At 49.4% G+C, this 19563-nt stretch overlaps 1 protein-coding gene across 1 annotated transcript; it reads right to left on the bottom strand.

Annotated features, from left to right (window-relative positions):
* Positions 1-381: 381 nt before the first annotated feature.
* ATP1B2 (ATPase Na+/K+ transporting subunit beta 2) lies at positions 382-7056 on the bottom strand. The gene is made up of 7 exons (XM_086359113.1): positions 6347-7056; positions 4416-4544; positions 3964-4068; positions 3657-3862; positions 3369-3425; positions 2482-2580; positions 382-2374 (listed from the first exon to the last, which is right to left on the bottom strand). Exons 1-7 carry the CDS (start codon positions 6456-6458, stop codon positions 2210-2212), a joined length of 873 nt encoding a protein of 290 aa, XP_086215239.1. The 5' UTR covers positions 6459-7056; the 3' UTR covers positions 382-2209.
* Positions 7057-19563: the final 12507 nt, after the last annotated feature.

Consider the following 19563-nt stretch of genomic DNA (forward strand, 5'->3'; position numbering starts at 1 on the left):
TAGGTCTACCTGGTTTGAGAGTTTCTCGAGTGCTCCTCCCCTCTCCTGTTATACTGGGGAGCTCCTTGGGGGCAGGAACTCTGCCTCTTTCATAAGTGTATCTTCACGTTGCCTAGAATGCACATAGTAGGCACTTTATAAGTATAGCTGTAGAAAAAGACATAGGCTTCTTGCCTGTCTTGTATTGAGTGATTGATCTCAAGACAGTATGGGTGATGGAGCAATCTAGGAGGTAGATTCTTGGACACTGGACACAAGAGATCAAAGCAGGGAAGTGGTCCTCCCAAGGGCTGGGTATCCCTCAGATCACCCAAATCCACCCCTCACCCCCTTCCCAGGTCTCCTCCAAAAGCTCAGAAAGGAACAACCTGCACGCAGGGCTCCATGTATGATATATATATATTTTTATATATATATATAATTGCTCTCATTTTATTGTACTTTATCCTCTTTTTACAGTAGATCAGACACAGGCATTAAATAACTGCAGAGAGAGACCACTTGGGTGAGGGGAGTGCAGGAAAACAATGGGATCCAAAGGGAAGAGCCTCAGATCCAGTCAGAGAAAAACAGGGAAGGGTCCACCCATGGGTGGGGTGTGGAAGCTGCAGCATCAAAAAAGAACTGGGAAATTACAGGTGGGGAAGTGAACGGCGTGGGAGAAGAAAGAGTTAAAATGCCTCTATAACTCAAGAACACAGAAGGTCCCTCATTTAACATTCTATGGGCACTATGGGGTTGTTTAAGAAGGCAAAGGGGTCTGAAGGAGATGGAGCCAAGAAATTCAGAGTCTTAAAAGGAGGAGGTATCTGCAATTTTCAGGCTGGCATGCGGAAGAAAGGGGAGGAGTTAGTTTGTGATTAGTTGATAACTTGCTAAGAGAAGCCACAGAGAGGATGGGGGTGGGGGAGCAGATCTGGGCGGAGGGGAAGGAGATGGAATAGTCCCATAACCAGCTGACGTTTCCAAGGTGGCCACTGGGGACCCAGCCAAAGTGGCTGCCCCTCCCCCAGGGCGCCTGGGAAGTAGAACTTGCAGGATATTCTGGGAAAGGGAACAGAGGGGAGGGAGCCATCGGCAAAAACAAAGTGCATATTCAGCCTAGGTCAACCCCGCCCCTCTGAGGCGTGATAGGAGACCAGGAAGAGAATTTTCAAGAATCAACAGGGATTTTTCTTTCAGACCTTCATTCCCAGCTCACGTATTCAACGTGGAGTGAGAAACCAGCTGTGCCAGGAAAGAAGGAAAAGGCCACAGAGCCATCATGTCTTCAGTTACAAGTGGTCCCGCTTTCAGTGGAGGGAATGGGGATAGAGAAGTGGGGAAAGACTGACCAAGGAGTCACACAAGTCAAAAGCCACTGAGACAGCGACTGTGGTAGACAAGGCAGAAGGTGTGGGAGACAGGGGAGGGGACAGCGGCTGAGCTGGCATGGGAGGATAGAGGGTCACACTGGTGACCACTCTGTAGCCTACAGAGATATTAAATCATTAAGCGGTGCACCTGGAACTAACAGCAGTGTTGTAAGTTAATTATACTTCAGTTATTTTAAAAAACAGAATGGAGTGCCACATTCTGTCTGGAGATAAGCATGAAGAGATTGCCGTCTGTGTGTGGGTGGGTGAAAAGAAAAGAAAGTGAAAGTCACTCAGTCGTGTCCAACTCTTTGTGACCCCCGTGGACTATACAGTCCAAGGAATTCTCCAGGCCAGAATACTGGAGTGGGTAGCTTTTCTTTTCTCCAGGGGATCTTCCCAACCTAGGAATCAAACCTGGGTCTCCTGCATTGCAGACGGATTCTTTATCAACTGAGCTATGAGGGAAGACCAAGGTGGGCGGGTGGGCATTTTCTATAGTTCTGGAGGGCTGGAACAGGAGAGCAGGATGGGTGGGGAACTGTGAGGACACCTCACTCACAGCTACACCAGGACTAGGAAGACTCCGAACTCTATGACCATCTTGGGGGTTCCATCTCCCTGTCTCTGACAGAGCTCAGGCAGGAAGAAGATGGTGGAAAGTGTGTGCAACCAGAGAATCACGACAGATGTCAGGCCGGGTTCAGAAGGAAAGGAAAAGGGCACGAGGCTCAGACAAGCCATAGCTCTGTTATAAAAAATACCTTTGGGGTGGGTGAGGGAGGGATCAGGCGGGGTCAGGGGTATTCCAGAAGCATCCGTAGGAAAGAGTTGGGGGCGGGAGGAAGGGGGCCTCAGGTTTTGTTGATGCGGAGTTTGAAGGCCACACGCCCCGCGAACTTGTCGCGCTCATCGTCAGTGGCAATGTTGGCAGCATTGATGCGGCACTCCACGTTCACCTCCACGTTGGGGGTCACATTCAGGAACTTGACGGCCACCAGGGGCTGTGTGTAGTTCACCTGGGCCAGAGGAGGAGAGCGAGGCTCCAGGCCTGAGGCAGCTGGGCCTCCAACCCCGCACCCTGCTCCCCTGGAGGAGCCAGCACCCGGCCACCCGCAGGACTTACGTGAAACTTCTTGCCATAGTAGGGAAAGTACATGAGGTCGATATTGCCGTTTGCAGGGAACATAACGAAGTTGCCGAGATTCTCGGCATCTTCATCTCGCTGTGGGGGACGCAGGAGGGTGGAGGAGAGCATGTTAGGGATGGCGGGAACTCAGCTGACTTCCCTTTGTTCCTCCTTCATCCCGATTGTGCTCTCTCAAATCCGTATCCCTTGAGCTGTGGAGTCTGGTATATTTGCGCTTGCACAGGAGGGGGTATCCTGTCTCCACCATCAGACTGGGAAGTCCTCCAGGGTGCTAAGGAGCCCGAAGCCTTCTACTGCCCTCCCACCCCAAATTCTTACCCCATCCTCAGGAATCGGTTTCTGGAGCGGAGCCAAGAGAGAACAGATCAATGAGTAAGAGCTCAGTAGGAAGCAAGGAGGGGGATGAAGCAAGAGGAGCAGGAAGCTCCTAGAGGGACAGAGGTGGGGGAAGCAGGGCTCCAAGGACAACTTAGTGGTGGCAGGTGGTGCTCACAGACCAGCAGCTACCAGATACCTAAAAAGAACTGAGGGCAGAAGAGACATGAGACTGAGCGCAGAAGACATGGTCAGGGAATAGAGAAGATGGGAGGATCATGGAGAGAAGCCAGAGGCAGGGGCTCGGGTGGAGTCAGGGAGAGGGTGTCTATCCATATAAAAGAGCAGACTTCTGCATCCTAGACAGAAGCATGAGGGGTGGCAGTGCCTTGGAGTTTGAGCCATATTGAAGCCCATGCTTACCCCCTTGTCCCTAGAGTTATGGGGCCTCTGGGAGTAAAGAAGATAGGGAGAGATGAGTGAATGACATGGAAACCATAAGGACAAACAGATGGGGCAAACAGATGGACAAGGCCCGACAAACTCACCTTCCCCACGCAGGTAACATTCATGCTCTGGTTTGCTCCTGCATAGAAGTTGATGACCTGGAGTGAGGAGAGACAGTGGTGAGGGTTAGGAAAAGAAGTTGTCAAAAACAGAAATATCCAGCCCCCCAGCCATGATCTCAGCCTCCAGCAGTCACATCTCTCTTGTTCTCTCAGACACTCAAACATCTAAAAGTCTCCCGAAGCCCAAGAGCCCCAGTAAAAGAAAGCAACTGCCAGCAGATGGTAGCTCCCTCCTCCATTCTCCCTGGGGACTAAGGATATGAGTACCCGGTTCATCTTGATGAAGACACAGGGCTGTCCAGTGCTGTAACCATAGTGGGTGGGGTCCCCAATGCCAGAGCAGTCACCCAGCTGGGTCCGGTTGAACTGGCAAGCACGTTTTGGGTAGTTTAGAACTCCGTTATCTGGTTGTTCGTAATAGCGACCAGGGCGGCAGACATCATTCTTCTGGGCTTGGATGGAGTCATTGTAAGCTAAGGAGGTGGGCGAGAGAGAGTCACCGACCTCATGTTCTGCTCCCAGGGTACCCAACCCCCTGCCCGAAGTCCTGCATAGCCATCGAGCCCGTACTCACGCTCCAAGAACTTATTGAGTTTCTGAACATGCTGGTCCCAGCTTTCAGTGTCACTGACATTGACAATGACATCGAGGTTCTCAGTCTTAGGGCGAATCATCAAGCCTAGTCAGCAGAGGCAAGAATGAGGGGGTATATGTAAGACAAAGGACCATACAAAGAGGGAAGAAGATGGACATGGGGAACACCAGGGTGAGGGATGACGGGAAGATCTGAGATCGCCTTCCAGGGAGGGAGATCTCCTGTGACCCTCTGCCACCTCTCCAGATCACATAGCTCTCAGCTGTGGGGAATGTGAAGGCGGCCTTTAAGAAGAACTGCCCAGCACGTGGTGACTGGCTCATCAGAACCAAACCTCTAAGAGCTGACAGTTCTCAACCTGCGAGTTCCTTTGGGAGGCTTAGGGGCATCAGAGTAGTGAGCCTGGCTGGTGGGGGAGTCTCATCACTCACCTGGTGTAGCCAATCGGTCCTGGTACTTGGGGGTGTGGTCGGAGACCGTCTGCAGCATCACCCACATGGTGAGGGTGAACATGGCGGTGAGGAAGCCATAGAAGACGAGGTAGAAGAGGAGGATAAAGGCTAAAGAGGAGGAAATAGGGTCAACAGGTTCCAGGTCTCCATCCACGACCTGTCCACGTGCCCCTCCCCCACTCAGAGGTTCTGCTCAGGAAAGGATCCCAGAGCCCCAGGGAGCCTTCCCCTGGGAGCAAAAGGAGACAAGCTGGAAAAAGGCAGTGTGTCTGGCTTCCAGCTATGGCTCCCAGCCCCTTCTGGTCCTACAGCACAGTGAAGCCCAATTTTGTGGAGGACACAAGAAACCTAAACTCTTGTTGCTTGGACAACCCCTTGAATAGGCCACAGTCATTTTGCCACAAATTATATTCTCAACTTGTCAACCTTCATGGCCCTGAAAAGGCATACCATCTGTTACTGCTATATGGGTACTCATGTTTGAAGTTGTCCAGCACGATGACTTTTCAAGCTGGCACTGGCCCCAATTCACCACCAAACTCTCAAACCATCTCTCAGGGTGTGGACCCTCACACTCAAACAGCAAAATCTTCTCTCTCTGAGCCCTACAAGAGCTGAACCTTGAGTGGGTCTCCGGCCAAAGCTACAAAGTCTCTCAGAGACAGCTGTCCAGGGCCTTCAACAGTCACCCCACCCCCAGCTCACACTCAGCACTCAGGGCAAAGGCAGGTGTAAAGGAAGACTTTCCACAGCCTTCCAGGCAGAGAGCCTGGTGGACTCTTGGTGGATGTGACAAGTCACTGTCACTCCTCAGCCTAGTGTGAGTACCTGCTGTTTCCATTCCCCCAGATCTCGAGTCCTTCCATCTCAGAAGACACTTCCCCAAGCCTCCCCAGATTTTCCCAAGGACTCAAGGACCCTTCCAGTCCCACGGACTGGACTTCCCGTTTCCTGCATAAGGACTGCATCAGACCCACTTCAAGGGCCCCTTGGTGGGGTGGGCTAATGGGAACAGCATTCAGTCAGAGTGGATGAACTGTAAATTGTGCCACACAATGTCTCCTGTGCTTCAACTTCCCAGCTTGAAAATCCCTTTTGGAAGAAATCACCCTTCACTGGCATCTATGCCCAGCACCGGACCCTCAACCAGACACAAGTCCCTCCACATCTCCTGAATATGTGGTCCCACACACCACCTCCAAGGTATGGGTGGGGAAGGTGCCTGGCCATCCAAGGCCTGAGACACAGGGCCCAGATGATGTACACATCTCACCACCAGTGACCACTCCCTCCGCTTGTGACATCTGAGCCCAACACCCAGCCCCGAACACCTCCCAGTGGCACCCCGGCCCCACAGCCCCCCACCCACGAAGCAGTCACAGAAGGCTCCAAAACACGAGGCAGTGGGATCCAGACAACTTCCGCTGTGAAGAACCCTCTCCAACACACACCCCACCTCTCCAAGACCCGCCCCCTCATGAATGTTCCCAGGGTCCAAGGGGTGGGCACGAGCTAAAAATAGACGGGCCTGGCCAGCTAGTGAGAATCAGAGGGAGGGAAGGGGCGTTCTTCTGGAGAAGGGGGGCGACCGTGTGGAGCTGACCGGCCCCCGACAGGGAGCGCAAGCGCCGCGGCGAGCACACGCGCGCAGAGCCCGCGACCCCCCGCGCGAGGGGGCTCTGCGGGGGGCGGGAAGGCGGCAGTGACCTACTTTCTCCGCCTCCGCAGCGGCCAGCCAGGGAGATTAGACCGGCGACTCGGCCCCCTCCCAGCCCGGAGCCCGGCAGGGGGGCCGGACGCCGGGAACCCGGGAACAGAGCTGGGGCTGCGCCGGCGGGACCTCGTCCTCCCCGGGCGTCGCCAGGCGGATCCCCCCGCCTCCCGCCCCTAGCACGGCCGGCCCCGCATACCCCAGCTGGTCCCTGTGCGGCCCATGAACTGGTGCGTCCTCGGGTTCCACACGAACTCCTTCCACTCCTCAACCACCTGCCCGCAGCTCTTCTTCTCTTTCTGGATGACCATCTTGACGGCGGGGGGCAAGTCCCGCGCGGGGCGGGGGACTATGGAGAAGCCGGGGTGCGGCGCGCTGAAGCCCCCCTCACGCACCGGAACGCGCGGGGAGCAAAGGCAGCGGGGCCAAGGGAGACCCCCCCTCAGATATGCAGCCGCTGTCAATTCCGGGGCGCAAGGCCACACGCTGCGGGGTGCTGGCGGCGCGGCGTAAGATGAACAGATCCTAGGCACCCCCACTGCAATGAAAAGGGGGGTTGTCCGAGCAGGGGAGGATAAAAAGGCGAAGGAGTGCGAACGCAGCTTCACCCCCTAGACCTCTCAGAAGCAAAACGAAAAGGGATGCAAAAATAGACGGCTGCAAAACCCGAGCGGAGCACGGAAAAATCGGGGTGCCAAGAGGCAGGGAGAGGTGGGGGAGGGGGCCGCCCCGAAATCCGAGATGCAAAGAGGCTGTGGAGAGGAGTCGGGTGACTGTTCAAGGCTCTTCTGACGAGTGGAGACCGCCACACCAAAGGTGGCTCGGCCACGGGGGTGGGGTGGGGACGCGCAGTTGTGGGGACAGGCAGGGATAGGGGTCCCCCGGGCGGAGGCTCCGCTCTTCAGCAGTGCGGGGCTAGCGACAGCGCGCGGTCTTTATACTCGGTGGCTCCGAGGGTGCCCGCCCCCTTCCCCGCCCCCAGAAGCCCCACCTCCTCTCTCTGGCCTGGGCGACCTCATGCATATGCAAATTTGGAGAGGGCTTGGGCCCGCCCCCTGATGCCTCCTCAGGACCAAGGCTCTCCCCTACTCCCACCGCAGGTACTGGACGGGATCTGGGTGGGTGGAGAGTATAGAAAGGGTGTCGGGGCAAAATGGAAAGATAACCCCAGAGAGACACAGCAGACAGAGAGAAAAGCAGATATATGCTGAGATAGGGGCCCCAGGCAGAGAGTTAGAAAGAAACTAAGATCCTGGAGACAGGGCAGAATGTGAGACCAACAGAGAAGGAGCCAGAGATCAAGAAAAATAGATCGAAGAGACTAGCCAGGATACTACACTAGCAGGGCTGGAGGTTAGAACATGCCACCAGGAGACCCATAGAGGCCACCACAGGACGGAAATTCCCCTCAAGGGAGATGCTGCCAATGTCCCCAACACCTTCTCCGGTCCCACAGCCTCTTCTCCCAACACCTGGTTCTCACCAAGGCTGGGGGCTTCCCTGCCTTCCCACACCCCTCTGAAGCCCTTCCAACACCACTTTCCCAGCCCCCAGCCCTGCCTTGAGACCCCAGCCCTGGAGCCGCATATGCTTTGGTGTTTTGTCTCCTCCCACCACCCACCCCCTGCCCCACCGCTTTCTGCACTCCCCTCTTCATTTGCCCACTTGTCAACAAACATTTATTGAGTTCCTGCTAGAGACCTTGTGCAACCCAGCCCTAGAGAGGTAAAGTTGAGGTTCTCAACGGGGCTTCCACAGTCTGATAGGGAGGTGCAAGGGCCTCTAAAGACCTCCTGTTAAGATTCATTGTCTTTTCATGTCTCTTAAAATCTTGTCACTTTTGCTTGGAGAGATTTTTCTTCTTTTTTCAACTCTTACCTTACACTCTTGGCTCTATTCCCCAACAATTCCTGTTCTAGCATCCTCCCCTTCAAACTTTCCCCCTGCAGGTCAGGGCAGGCTTCATGGACTCAGGATCTGCTCAGTCAAACAAGGTGAAGCCATGTAACTTGCACTGTCTTAATTAGAATGACTCACCTGCTGTCTGGGCTTAGTGAGGATCAAGATCTTTGTGTCTCAGTGCAGAAAGAATTTAGTGAGAAATAAAGTGATAGATAAACGGATTTATTAAAAAAGAAATACACTCCACAGAGTGTGGGCCATCTCAGAGGTGAGAGGCCCCAAAATATGGGGTGGCTACGTTTTCTGGCATTGCCTTTCTTTGGGATTGGAATGAAAACTGACCTTTTCCAGTCCTGTGGCCACTGCTGAGTTTCCAAATTTGCTGGCATATTGTGTGCAGCACTTTCACAGCATCATCTTTTAGGATTTGAAATAGCTCAGGTGGAATTCCATCACCTCCACTAGCTTTGTTCATGGTGATGCTTCCCAAGGCCTACTTGACTTCGCATTCCAGGATGTCTGGCTCTACGTGAGTGATCAAACCATCATGGTTATCTGGGTCATGAAGATCCTTCTTGTATAGTTGTTCTGTGTATTCTTGCCACCTCTTCTTAATATCTTCTGCTTCTGTTAGGTCCCTACCATTTCTGTCCTTTATTGTCCTCATCTTTGTATGAAATGTTCCCTTGGTATCTCTAATTTTCTTGAAGAGATATCTAGTCTTTCCCATTTATTGTTTTCCTCCATTTCTTTACATTGATCACTGAGGAAGGCCAGAGGAACCAGAGACCAAATTGCCAACATCTGTTGGACATTGAAAAAGCAAGAGAGTTCCAGAAAAAAACATCTGCTTCTGTTTTATTGACTATGCAAAAGCCTTTGACTGTGTGGATCACAACAAACTAGAAAATTCTTAACCAGATGGGAATGTCAGACCATCTGACTTGCCTCCTGAGAAATCTGTATGCAGGTCAAGAAGCAACAGTTAGAACTGGATGTGAAACAACAGACTGGTTCCAAATTGGGAAAGAAGTACATCAAGGCTGTATATTGTCACTCTGCTCATTTAACTTATATGTAGAGTATATCATGCAAAATGCCAGGCTGGATGAAGCACAAGCTGGAATCAAGATTGCTGGGAGAAATATCAGTAACCTCAGATATGCATATGACACCACCCTTATGGCAGAAAGCGAAGAACTAAAGAGCCTTTTGATGACAGTGAAAGAGGAGAGTGAAAAAGCTGGTTTAAAACTCAGCATTCAGAAAACTAAGATCATAGCATCCGGTCCCATCAGTTCAGTTCAGTCGCTCAGTCGTGTCCAACTCTTTGTGACCCCATGGACCGACTGCAACACGCCAGGCTTCCCTGTCCATCACCAACTCCCGGAGTTTACTCAGACATGTCCATTGAGTCAGTGATGCCATCCAACCATCTCATGCTCTGTCATCCCCTTCTTCTCCTGCCCTCAATCTTTCCCAGCATCAGGGTCTTTTCAAGTGAGTCAGCTGTTCATATCAGGTGGCCAAAGTATTGGAGTTTCAGCTTCAGCATCAGTCCTTCCAATGAACACTCAGGACTGAACTCCTTTAGGATGGACTGGTTGGATCTCCTTGCAGTCCGAGGGACTCTCAAGAGTCTTCTCCAACATCACAGTTCAAAAGCGTCTATTCTTCAGTGCTCAGCTTTCTTTATAGTCCAACTCTCACATCCATACATGACTACTGGAAAAACCATAGCCTTGACTAGACAGACCTTTTCTGGCAAAGTAATGTCTCTGCTTTTTAATATGCTGTCTAGGTTGGTCATCGGAGAAGGCAATGGCACCCCACTCCAGTACTCTTGCCTGGAAAATCCCATGGACGGAGGAGCCTGGTAGGCTGCAGTCCATGGGGTCGTAAAGAGTCAGACACGACTGAGCGACTTCACTTTCACTTTCATGCATTGGAGAAGGAAATGGCAACCCACTCCAGTGTTCTTGCCTGGAGAATCCCAGGGATGGGGGAGCCTGGTGGGCTGCTGTCTATGGGGTCACACAGAGTCGGACATGACTGAAGTGACTTAGCAGCAGCAGCATATTGGTCATAACTTTCCTTCCAAGGAGTAAGCATCTTTTAATTTCATGGCTGCAGTCACCATCTGCAGTGATTTTAGAGCCCCCCCAAATAGTTTGCCACTGTTTCCACTGTTTCCCCATCTATTTGCCATGAAGTGATGAGACCAGATGCCATGATCTTAGTTTTCTGAATGTTGAGCTTTAAGCCAACTTTTTCACTCTCCTCTTTCACTTTCATCAAGAGGCTCTTTGGTTCTTCTTCACTTTCTGCCATAAGGGTGGTGTCATCTGCATATCTGAGGTTATTGATTATTTCTCCTGGCAATCTTGATTCCAGCTTGTGCTTCATCCAGCCCAGCATTTCTCATGATGTACTCTGTATATAAGTTAAATAAGCAGGGTGACAATATACTGCCTTCACTTACTCCTTTCCTGATTTGGAACCAGTCTATTGTTCTATGTCCAGTTCTAACTGTAGCTTCCTGACCTGCATACAGGTCTCAAGAGGCAGGTCAGGTGGTCTGGTATTCCTATCTCTTGAAGAATTTTCCACAGTTTATTGTGATCCACACAGTCAAAGGCTTTGGCATAGACGATAAAGCAGAAATAGATGTTTTTCTGGAACTCTCTTGCTTTTTTGATGATCCAGTGGATGATCACAATTTGATCTCTGGTTCCTCTGCCTTTTCTAAAACCAGCTTGAACATCTGGAAGTTCATGGTTCACATATTGCTGAAGCCTGGCTTGGAGAATTTCGAGCATTACTTTACTAGCATGTGAAATGAGTACAATTGTGCAGTAGTTTGAGCATTCTTTGGCATTGCCTTTCTTTGGGATTGGAATGAAAACTGACCTTTTCCAGTCTTGAGGCCACTGCTGAGTTTTCCAAATTTGCTGGCATATGAGTGCAGCACTTTCACATCATCAACTTTCAGGATTTGAAATAGCTCAACTGGAATTCCATTACCTCCACTAGCTTTGTTCGTAGTGATGCTTTCTAAGGCCCACTTGACTTCACATTCCAGGATGTCTGGCTCTAGGTGAGTGATCACACCATCGTGATTATCTTGGTCATGAAGATCTTTTTTGTACAGTTCTTCTGTGTATTCTTGCCACCTCTTCTTAATATCTTCTGCTTCTGTTAGGTCCGTATCATTTCTGTCCTTTATTGTGGTCATCTTTGCATGAAATATTCCCTTGGTATCTCTAATTTTCTTGAAGAGATCTCTACTTCATGGCAAATATATGGGGAAACAGTGGAAACAGTGAGAGACTTTATTTTCTTGGGCTCCAAAATCACTGCAGATGGTGACTGCAGCCATGAAATTAAAAGATGCTTGCTCCTTGAAAGAAAAGTTATGACCAACCTAGACAGCATATTAAAAAGCAGAGACATTACTTTGCCAAAAAAGGTCTGTCTAGTCAAGGCTATGGTTTTTCCAGTAGTCATGTATGGATGTGAGAGTTGGACTATAAAGAAAGCTGAGCACTGAAGAATTGATGCTTTTGAACTGTGATGTTGGAGAAGACTCTTGAGAGTCCCTTGGACTGCAAGGAGATCCAACCAATCCATCCTAAAGGAAATCAGTCCTGAGTGTTTATTGGAAGGACTGATGCTGAAGCTGAAACTCCAATACTTTGGCCACCTGATATGAAGAACTGATCATTTGAAAAGACCCTGAGGCTGGGAAAGTTAGAAGGCAGGAGGAGAAGGGGATAACAGAGCATGAGATGGTTGGATGGCATCACTGACTCGATGGACATGTCCCGGAGTAAACTCCGGGAGTTGGTGATGGACAGGGAAGCCTGGCATGCTGCAGTCCATGGGGTCACAAAGTGTTGGACATGACTGAGCAACTGAACTGAACTGACTGATGTTTTGTGGGCTGGGCAATTTCATAGGCTAATGAGTGGGAGGATTATTCTGTTTCAGGGGAAGGGGTGGGGATTTCCAGGAACTGGACCACTGCCCACTTTTTAATCTTTGATTGTCGTCCTCAGAAAGGTCATGGCACTGGTGGGTGTGTCACTTACCTTGCAGATGTGTTACAGTGAGCATATGCTGAGGCTCTTTGCTGGTAGTTCAACAGTAAAGAATCCTACTGCAATGCAGGAGACCCAGGTTCGATCTATGGGTTGGGACAATCCCTTGAGGAAGGAAATGGCAACCCACTCCAGTATTCTTGCCTAGTGAATTCCATGGGCATTAGAGCCTGGAGGACTACATCCATGGGATCACAAAGAGCTGGAGTCGACTGAGAGACTAAGACTTTCATTCTGAGGCTCAAAGTCTAGTGGAAGTCAGCCATCTTGGACTTATTTTGTTCTAATTAGTTATGTCCTGTCCTTGGGCTATGTCGTTCTTTTAAAGTGTATGTCCTGCCCCCTTCCCTCCTGTTTCAAAGGCCCAGGCTCAGAATTGCCTTGTGCTTGGTCTTGTGCTCTGTGGCCACCATCTTGGATTTCTTAATAATTTTACCTTTGAACTTGTGCTTTGTCCAGTGGGACAATAGACCATATGTGTGAGTAGAGGAGCTAAGCCTGACATGCCATTTGGGATGCTCCATGAGATGGTAAAGCATCTGCCTACAATACAGGAGACCCAGGTTCAATCCCTGGGTTGGGAAGATCCTCTGGAGAAGGAAATGGCAACCCACTCTGGTACTCTTGCCTGGAAAATCCCACGGACGGAGGAGCGTTGTAGGCTACAGTCCATGCGGTCACAAAGAGTTGGACACGACTGAGCAACTTTACTTCCACTTTACTTTCTATGAGCACAGGGGGCTTCCCTTGTGGCTCAACTGGTAAAGCATTTGCCTGCAATGTAGGAGACCTGGGTTCAATCCCTGGTTTAGGAAGATCCCCTGGAGAAGGGAAAGACAACCCTATTCTCCAGTATTCTGGCCTGGAGAATTCCGTGTATAGTCCATGGGGTTACAAAGAGTTGGCACAGAACTCTGATGGATCCACCATGCATGGGAGTTCAGCAAGACTCAAAAAAAGTGAGTACAAGATAAGCATGTCATGTCTACACCTGAATAAGTGTAGGGGCTGACAGCTGAGAGGCTACTGTTCCGTTTGAAACAGAACTTACTCTGAATCCAGAAAGAAGGCAATGGTCTTCTAGGAGACACGGATGATGGGAGGCATCCTACCATATCCATTCCCAGTCACATTAATTCACTGCTTTAGCCAACCACTTCTGCTGCCAATGATGACAGAGAGGGAAAATTGGGGCAACTCACAATTCTGTTTTCCTTTCAGTCATCAGTAAGCTGAAGGTTAAAAAGTGCTATTTTCTTTATTTAAAATAACATTAAATAAATTAAAAACACCATGAAAAGTCATGAGAAGAATTGTGGAAGAAAGGAAAGCATTTTATATTTTAGTACCTTATGAAAAGTGAAAGTGTTAGTGGCTCAGTCATGTCTGACTCTTTGCAACCCCATGGACTATAGCCTGCCAAGCTCCTCTGTCTATGGAATTCTCCAGTTTACTAAATGGAACACCAGTTTTTTCCAGCCTTTTTTCGAAAGTATTTATTTATTTGCCTGTGCCGGGTCTCAGTTGTGGCACTTGGGATTCTTATCAGGAGGTCCTTGAAGGCGACATGTAGGACCTATACTTGTGGCATGTGGGATCTGATTCCCTGACAAGGGATGGAAGCCAGGCCCCCTGCACAGTGAGTGTAGTGTCTTAGCCACTGGACCACCAGGGAAGTCCTTTCCCCTTTTGGAATAAGGGATTCCACATTTTCATTTTGCACTGGGTCCTACAAATTAGGCAGCTGGTCTTACTTCAATCCCTTCTGCAGCAGACTCTGGATTAATTTTCTCAAAAGACAGTTTTAATTAGGCCACCCCTCAGCTCAAAGGGCTTCAAATGGATTCCTGTAACCTTGCAGGATGCAGTTCTGATTCCCAGTCTAACTTTCAGGGTGCATCACAATCTAGACCCAGTCTGTGTCCCCAACTTTCTTTGCCTCTAGGCTCCAACTAGCCCTCTGCTGAAGCTGAGCTGGCCATTCCTGGGACAGGCTGTGCTTACTCCTGACGTTATACCTTTGTCCATTTTCTTTCCGAGTCCTGGAAGACTGCCCACTCTTCACAGTCCAGCCCCAACTCCCATTCATTCATTCAGTGCCTATCTAATGAGCATTTGTTTAGAGCCAGGCGTTGTTCTTGTCCCTATGCTCCTGGGGCTCCCGTTCTAATAAACAGTAAAAACAAACAAATTAAGTGTTGGAGGGATGAGGGAAAAACTGAGAGATTGGGATTGACATGCACACACTACTATATATAGAATAGATAGCTAATAAGGACCTACTGTAAAACACAGGGAACTCTACTCAGTATTCTGTAATGACATATATGGGAAAAGAATCTAAAAAAGAGTGTAACTGATTCACTTTGTTGTACAGCAGAAACTAATGCAACATGGTAAATCAACTATACACCAGTAAAAATTCATTAAAAAAAAAAATCAGCAGTGGGGCAATACCTAAAAGATGTTCACCCTTTTAGAGCAGGAATAAAATAAGTATTTTCAATAAAAATTTTAAACAGGGCTTCCCTGGTGGTTCAGGGGTAAAGAATCCGCCTGCCACTGCAGGAGACATGGGTTTGATCCCTGGTCTTGGAAGATCCCACATGCCAAGGAGCTACTAAGCCCATGTACCACAACTATCAAGCCCGTGCTCTAGAGCCCGAGAGCCACAGTGACTGAGCCTATGTGCCGCAACTACTGAAGCTCGAATGCCCTAGAGCCTGTGCTCCACAAGAAGAGAAGCCACCATAATGAGAAGCCTGCATATCGCGACGAAGAGTAACTCCTGCTCACCACAACTAGAGAGAAGCGCGCACAGCAGCGAAGACCCAGCACAGCCAAGAATAAATAAATACATTAATTAAATTAAAATTTAAAATTAAATAATGTTAATATTATGCAGAAAAAAAGTAAGACGTGTAAAAGTAAAAGTGTGATGTGCCAGAGAGTGCCTGAGTGTTCAGGGAAGGTCTTACTGAAAAGGTAACTTTTAATGATCCAAAGTAACGCAAAGAAGCTATGAGGAACTGTAGGGGAAGAACATTCTAGGAGGAGTAAGGGGTGAGTGCAAAGGCTGGGCTCCCGTGAGGGAAAAAGGCAAGACTGGGACAGCAAGAGATCTGAGAGATAGGCAGAGGCCGAATCGTAATGGTCCTTGTAAGCCAAAGGGAGCAGTTTGAATTTTAATCCAACCATCACAGTAACAATTCTAGGATTTTAAGCAGGGAATCGACACAGTTAAATGTAATGAAAATCACCATGGCCACTGTGTGAGAAGCAAGGAGACCAGGGAGCAAGGCTTTGTAGCAGTCCAGGTGGGAAATATGGACAGCCTGGCCCAAGCCAGCAGCTTTACAGGTGGAGACAGAAGTTCAGGATCTGTCGTGAGCAATGGAGGTGAGAGAGAGAGCAATCATGGCTAGTTGCCTAGGTTTTTGTCTTCAACTGTACTGAAAACTCTTCTATTTTATCTTTGCAACCAGGCTGTAAGTTCTTTCAAAACAGGCCTTTGCTTTAGATCTTGTTTTTGTTCTATTTCAGTATCTGAGTTGCAGAATGCAGGATCTTTAGTTGCCGTATCTGGGATCCTGAGTTGGGGCCTGTGAACTCTTAGTTGCAGCATGTGGGATCCAGTTCCCTGAGCAGGGACCAAACCCAGGCCCTCTGCATTGGGAGCATGAATTCTTAGCTGCTGGATCACCAAGAAAGTCCCTGTCTTACACTTTGTATATATCCCCCATATCCAAGCAACCCACAGAGCTACCCAAGATAAAGCCTGGTTGCTGCCCCGCCCTTCATGCGTGCTTAGTCACATCCGACTCTTTTCGAACCCATGGATTGTAGTCCACCAGGCTCCTCTGTCCATGGGATTCTCTAGGCAAGAATACCAGAGTGGGTTGCCATTTCCTCCTCCAAGGTATTTTCCCGACTTAGCAATTGAACCCGAGTTTGCTGCATTGCAACAAGATGCTTTACCACTGAGCTACCAGGGAAGCCCCTTGGTTGCTGAACTGGGCTTAAACATGGAATAGCTCTTTCTATGTGAAGCCCTAGTGAAGCAACTTGCCTTTTCCTTCATCAGACAGTTCTGAAAGTGTTATTCACTCAGTCATGTCTGACTCTTTGTGACCCCATAGCCCGCCAGGCTCCTCTGTCCATGGAATTCTCCAGGCAAGAATACTGGAGTAGGTTGCCATTCCCTTCTTGAGGGGATCTTCCTAACCGAAGGATCAAACCTGGGTCTCCAGCATTGCAGGCAGATTCGTTTTCTTCTGATCAACAGGGAAGTCCCATTCATCAGATAAGGAGCAGAGTAATGGGCCAACCTCAATCTAGAGAGATGGATCTTACCCTCAACACACACAGCTTGGCAAACACAGGCCCAGGGGTGGCTTCAAGACTGTTGGTTCAGTCTCTGCCCTGCCTGAACCCCAAGGTCACTTGAAAAAGAAAGAACAAGTGTCTTCTATACGTTTAGATAATGTTGCTCCCTTCCACACCTGCTCTTCAAGGTGAGGGTCAACATGAGGAGGGTTGGGAGTCGGGGGGGAAGAACCCTCGACTCCATGCAGCACTAGTGCTCACAGGGCAACAAGCTGAGGAAGGGTGTGGGGGCAAAGAGCCATTACAACCTCCAACCTCTCCCTGGAACTCAGGCCTTCCTCCAGCACCTCCAGAAAGGAGGAAGGGATTAAGAGCTCCCATCTCCCCTCACCCATACCCAGAGCCTGTCCTGAGGTCTGTGCCCAGTGATTTCCTTCCTCTCAACCAAATCCCAGGGACTCAGCTGTTTGGGTTTCCAACAAGATGGGTCTTTGTAGAGACAAGAACAAGGAAAGGGGGAGGGGAGCAGGGAGTTATTATTTAGTGGGTACAGAGTTTCGGTTTTACAAGAAGAGTTCTGGAGCTGATGGTTCCACACACCGTGAAGTCTCTTGTCACTAAACAGGACACTTAGAAATGGTTAAGATGGGGGCTTCCCTGGTGGCCCAGTGGTTAAGAGTCTGCCTGCTAATACAGGGGACATGGGTTTGATCCCTGCTCCAGGAAGATCCTACATGCTCTGGGGCAGCTAAGCCCCTGCATGGAAACTACTGAAGCCCACACAAATAGAGCCCGAACTCTGAAACAAGAGAAGCCAGCACAATGAGAAGCCTGTGCATTGGAACTAAGGAGTAGCTCCTGCTTGCTAGAAGTAGAGAAAGCCCTTGCATTTCTCTAAGAAATGAAGACTCAGCATGACCCAAAATGAATAAATAATAAATCTTAAAAAAAAAAAAAAGGTTAGGATGGGAGACTTCCATGGTGGTTCAGTGGTTAAGACAGGTTTGATCTCTGATCAGGGAACTGACATTCTACAAGCTATGTGGTGAGGCAAAACAAAACATTTAAGATGGCAAATTTTGTTATGTGTATTTTATCACAATCAAACAAACAGGAAAGAGACACAGAAGTTCCTCTGCTAACCATATCAAGCGCCAACTCCCCAGGAAGACATACAAGGCCTCTCCCGCCATGGCACAAGGAGCCTCCCCAGTCTGCCCTCATTTCATCTCAGCCTGCCCCCAGTTCAGTCACATCACACACCCTTCCTTATATTCCGTACCCAGAAGGCTGAGACTTACATTTCAACAATTACACACAAAGGCAATGACATCAACAAAAGCAACATCTCTGGTATGTGGAACACTTTCTATATGCCACACATCCAACCTATGTGATTCCATCAAACCCTCCCAGCAACCCTGAGTAGGGTAACCTGCCCATTTTGCAGACGGGGAAACTGAAAGTAAAGAGGACTAGTCATTTGTTTGAGTTCCTCGCACTTCCTAGGAGATCCCTATGAAAGCATTTTACATGTCTGTTTCTCTCCCCAGACCACTACTCTCCAGGCCAGGACCAACTCTTATTGATTTTTGGAGTCGCTGTAGACTGCCTAACTCAGTGTTTGGCGTACTGTCGTGTGTGTGTTTGTGTGTAGTCGCTAAGTCGTGTCCAACTCTCTTGTGACACCACGGACTGTAGCCCGTCAGGCTCCTCTGTCCATGGGATTTCCCAGGCAAGAATACTGGAGTAGGTATTTCCTTCTCCATGTAATCTTCCAAACCCAGGAATTGAACCCAAGTCTCTTGCATTGTAGGCAGATTCTTTACTGCTGAGCCACCAGGGAAGCCCCTTGGCATACTGTCAGGGGCCAATAAATGTTAGTTGAAAGAAAGAGAGAGAGAAGGAAAGAGAGAAGGGGAGAGAGGTAACACACATGGTGGAGTGAGTGGATGGCATAGGTCTGGAGGCTACACCATATGCTGCCAAGCTCCAGAAAGGTTTTTAGGGGTGTGAGGGAGGCAGGGACACTGGACTGGCACTGTAGGTGCCCTTGGTGGGAGCCTGGCAGAGTCTGTGTCAAAGCAGAATCAGTCTTTTTTTTTTTTCAGAATCAGTCTTAATGAAAGAGTGTAGACAGCTCTGGATGGTAATCAGGAATCTTGGAATCTAGGGCAGGCTGAAGAAAGAGAGGTTGGGGGCACAGTGTCCTGGACAGGATGGGACGGAGGGAGGAGAGAAAAGCCAACCCTCAGGAGATTCCTCAGGGACCTGGGGCCAAGAAGTTGCCACTCAGAACAACCCCTTTGGTGGGGACCCAGGCGTGTTCAGGCCCTTTTGCCTCTCGCCCCCACTGGCTTGCTCATACCTGAGGCACCCCACAGGACTGGTTTCATTATTCAGGTCTATGCTGAAGTGACACTGCCTCAGAAAGACCTTCCCTCTCCCCTACCACCTCTCATTGACTACAGGATTTTACTCTCTTTATTGAGATAATCACTACGTGAAATGACCTTGCTTATTTGTTTCGGTTTATGGGTTGTCTGACCATCCCCTCTCTCTCTTTTTTTGGGGGTCTCATTTGCAGCATGCAGGATCTTCAGTCTTCATCAAGGCATGCGGGATCTTCCTCGAAGTGCACAGGACCTTCAGCTGTGGTATGTGGGCTCTAGTTCTCTGACTAGGGATTGAACCCATGCCCTCTGCTTTGGGAGCACAGAGTTTTAACTGGACCACCAGGGAGGTCCTCATGACTACCCTTTTCATCAAGGCATTCTCAGGGTCTAGAACAGTGCCTGGTACACAATAGGTGCTCTATAAATATCAGTTGAATGGACTTATCCCAGTGGCCCAGGCTGACCCTGAACATTGCCCAGGGACCAGAGTTGAATCTGGACTCCCTGGCCATGCTGAGTACATTCCTGTAAAACACTATACTGGATGGAGACAGTGTAGACCTTGCAAACTTCAGACTGTAAGGGTTCAAGGAGGGACCTAGGATGTGTCTTACAACCCAGAGACTCTCTGGACGCTTTCTTACACTGGGGTCACTCAGGTCCTGGCTAATCCTTGTAGAAGAGGAACAGCA

This window comes from Bos grunniens, chromosome 19, assembly GCF_055505025.1.
Source record: "Bos grunniens cultivar Pamir isolate PY7600 chromosome 19, Bosgru_T2T1.0, whole genome shotgun sequence".
Lineage (NCBI taxonomy): Eukaryota > Metazoa > Chordata > Mammalia > Artiodactyla > Bovidae > Bos > Bos grunniens.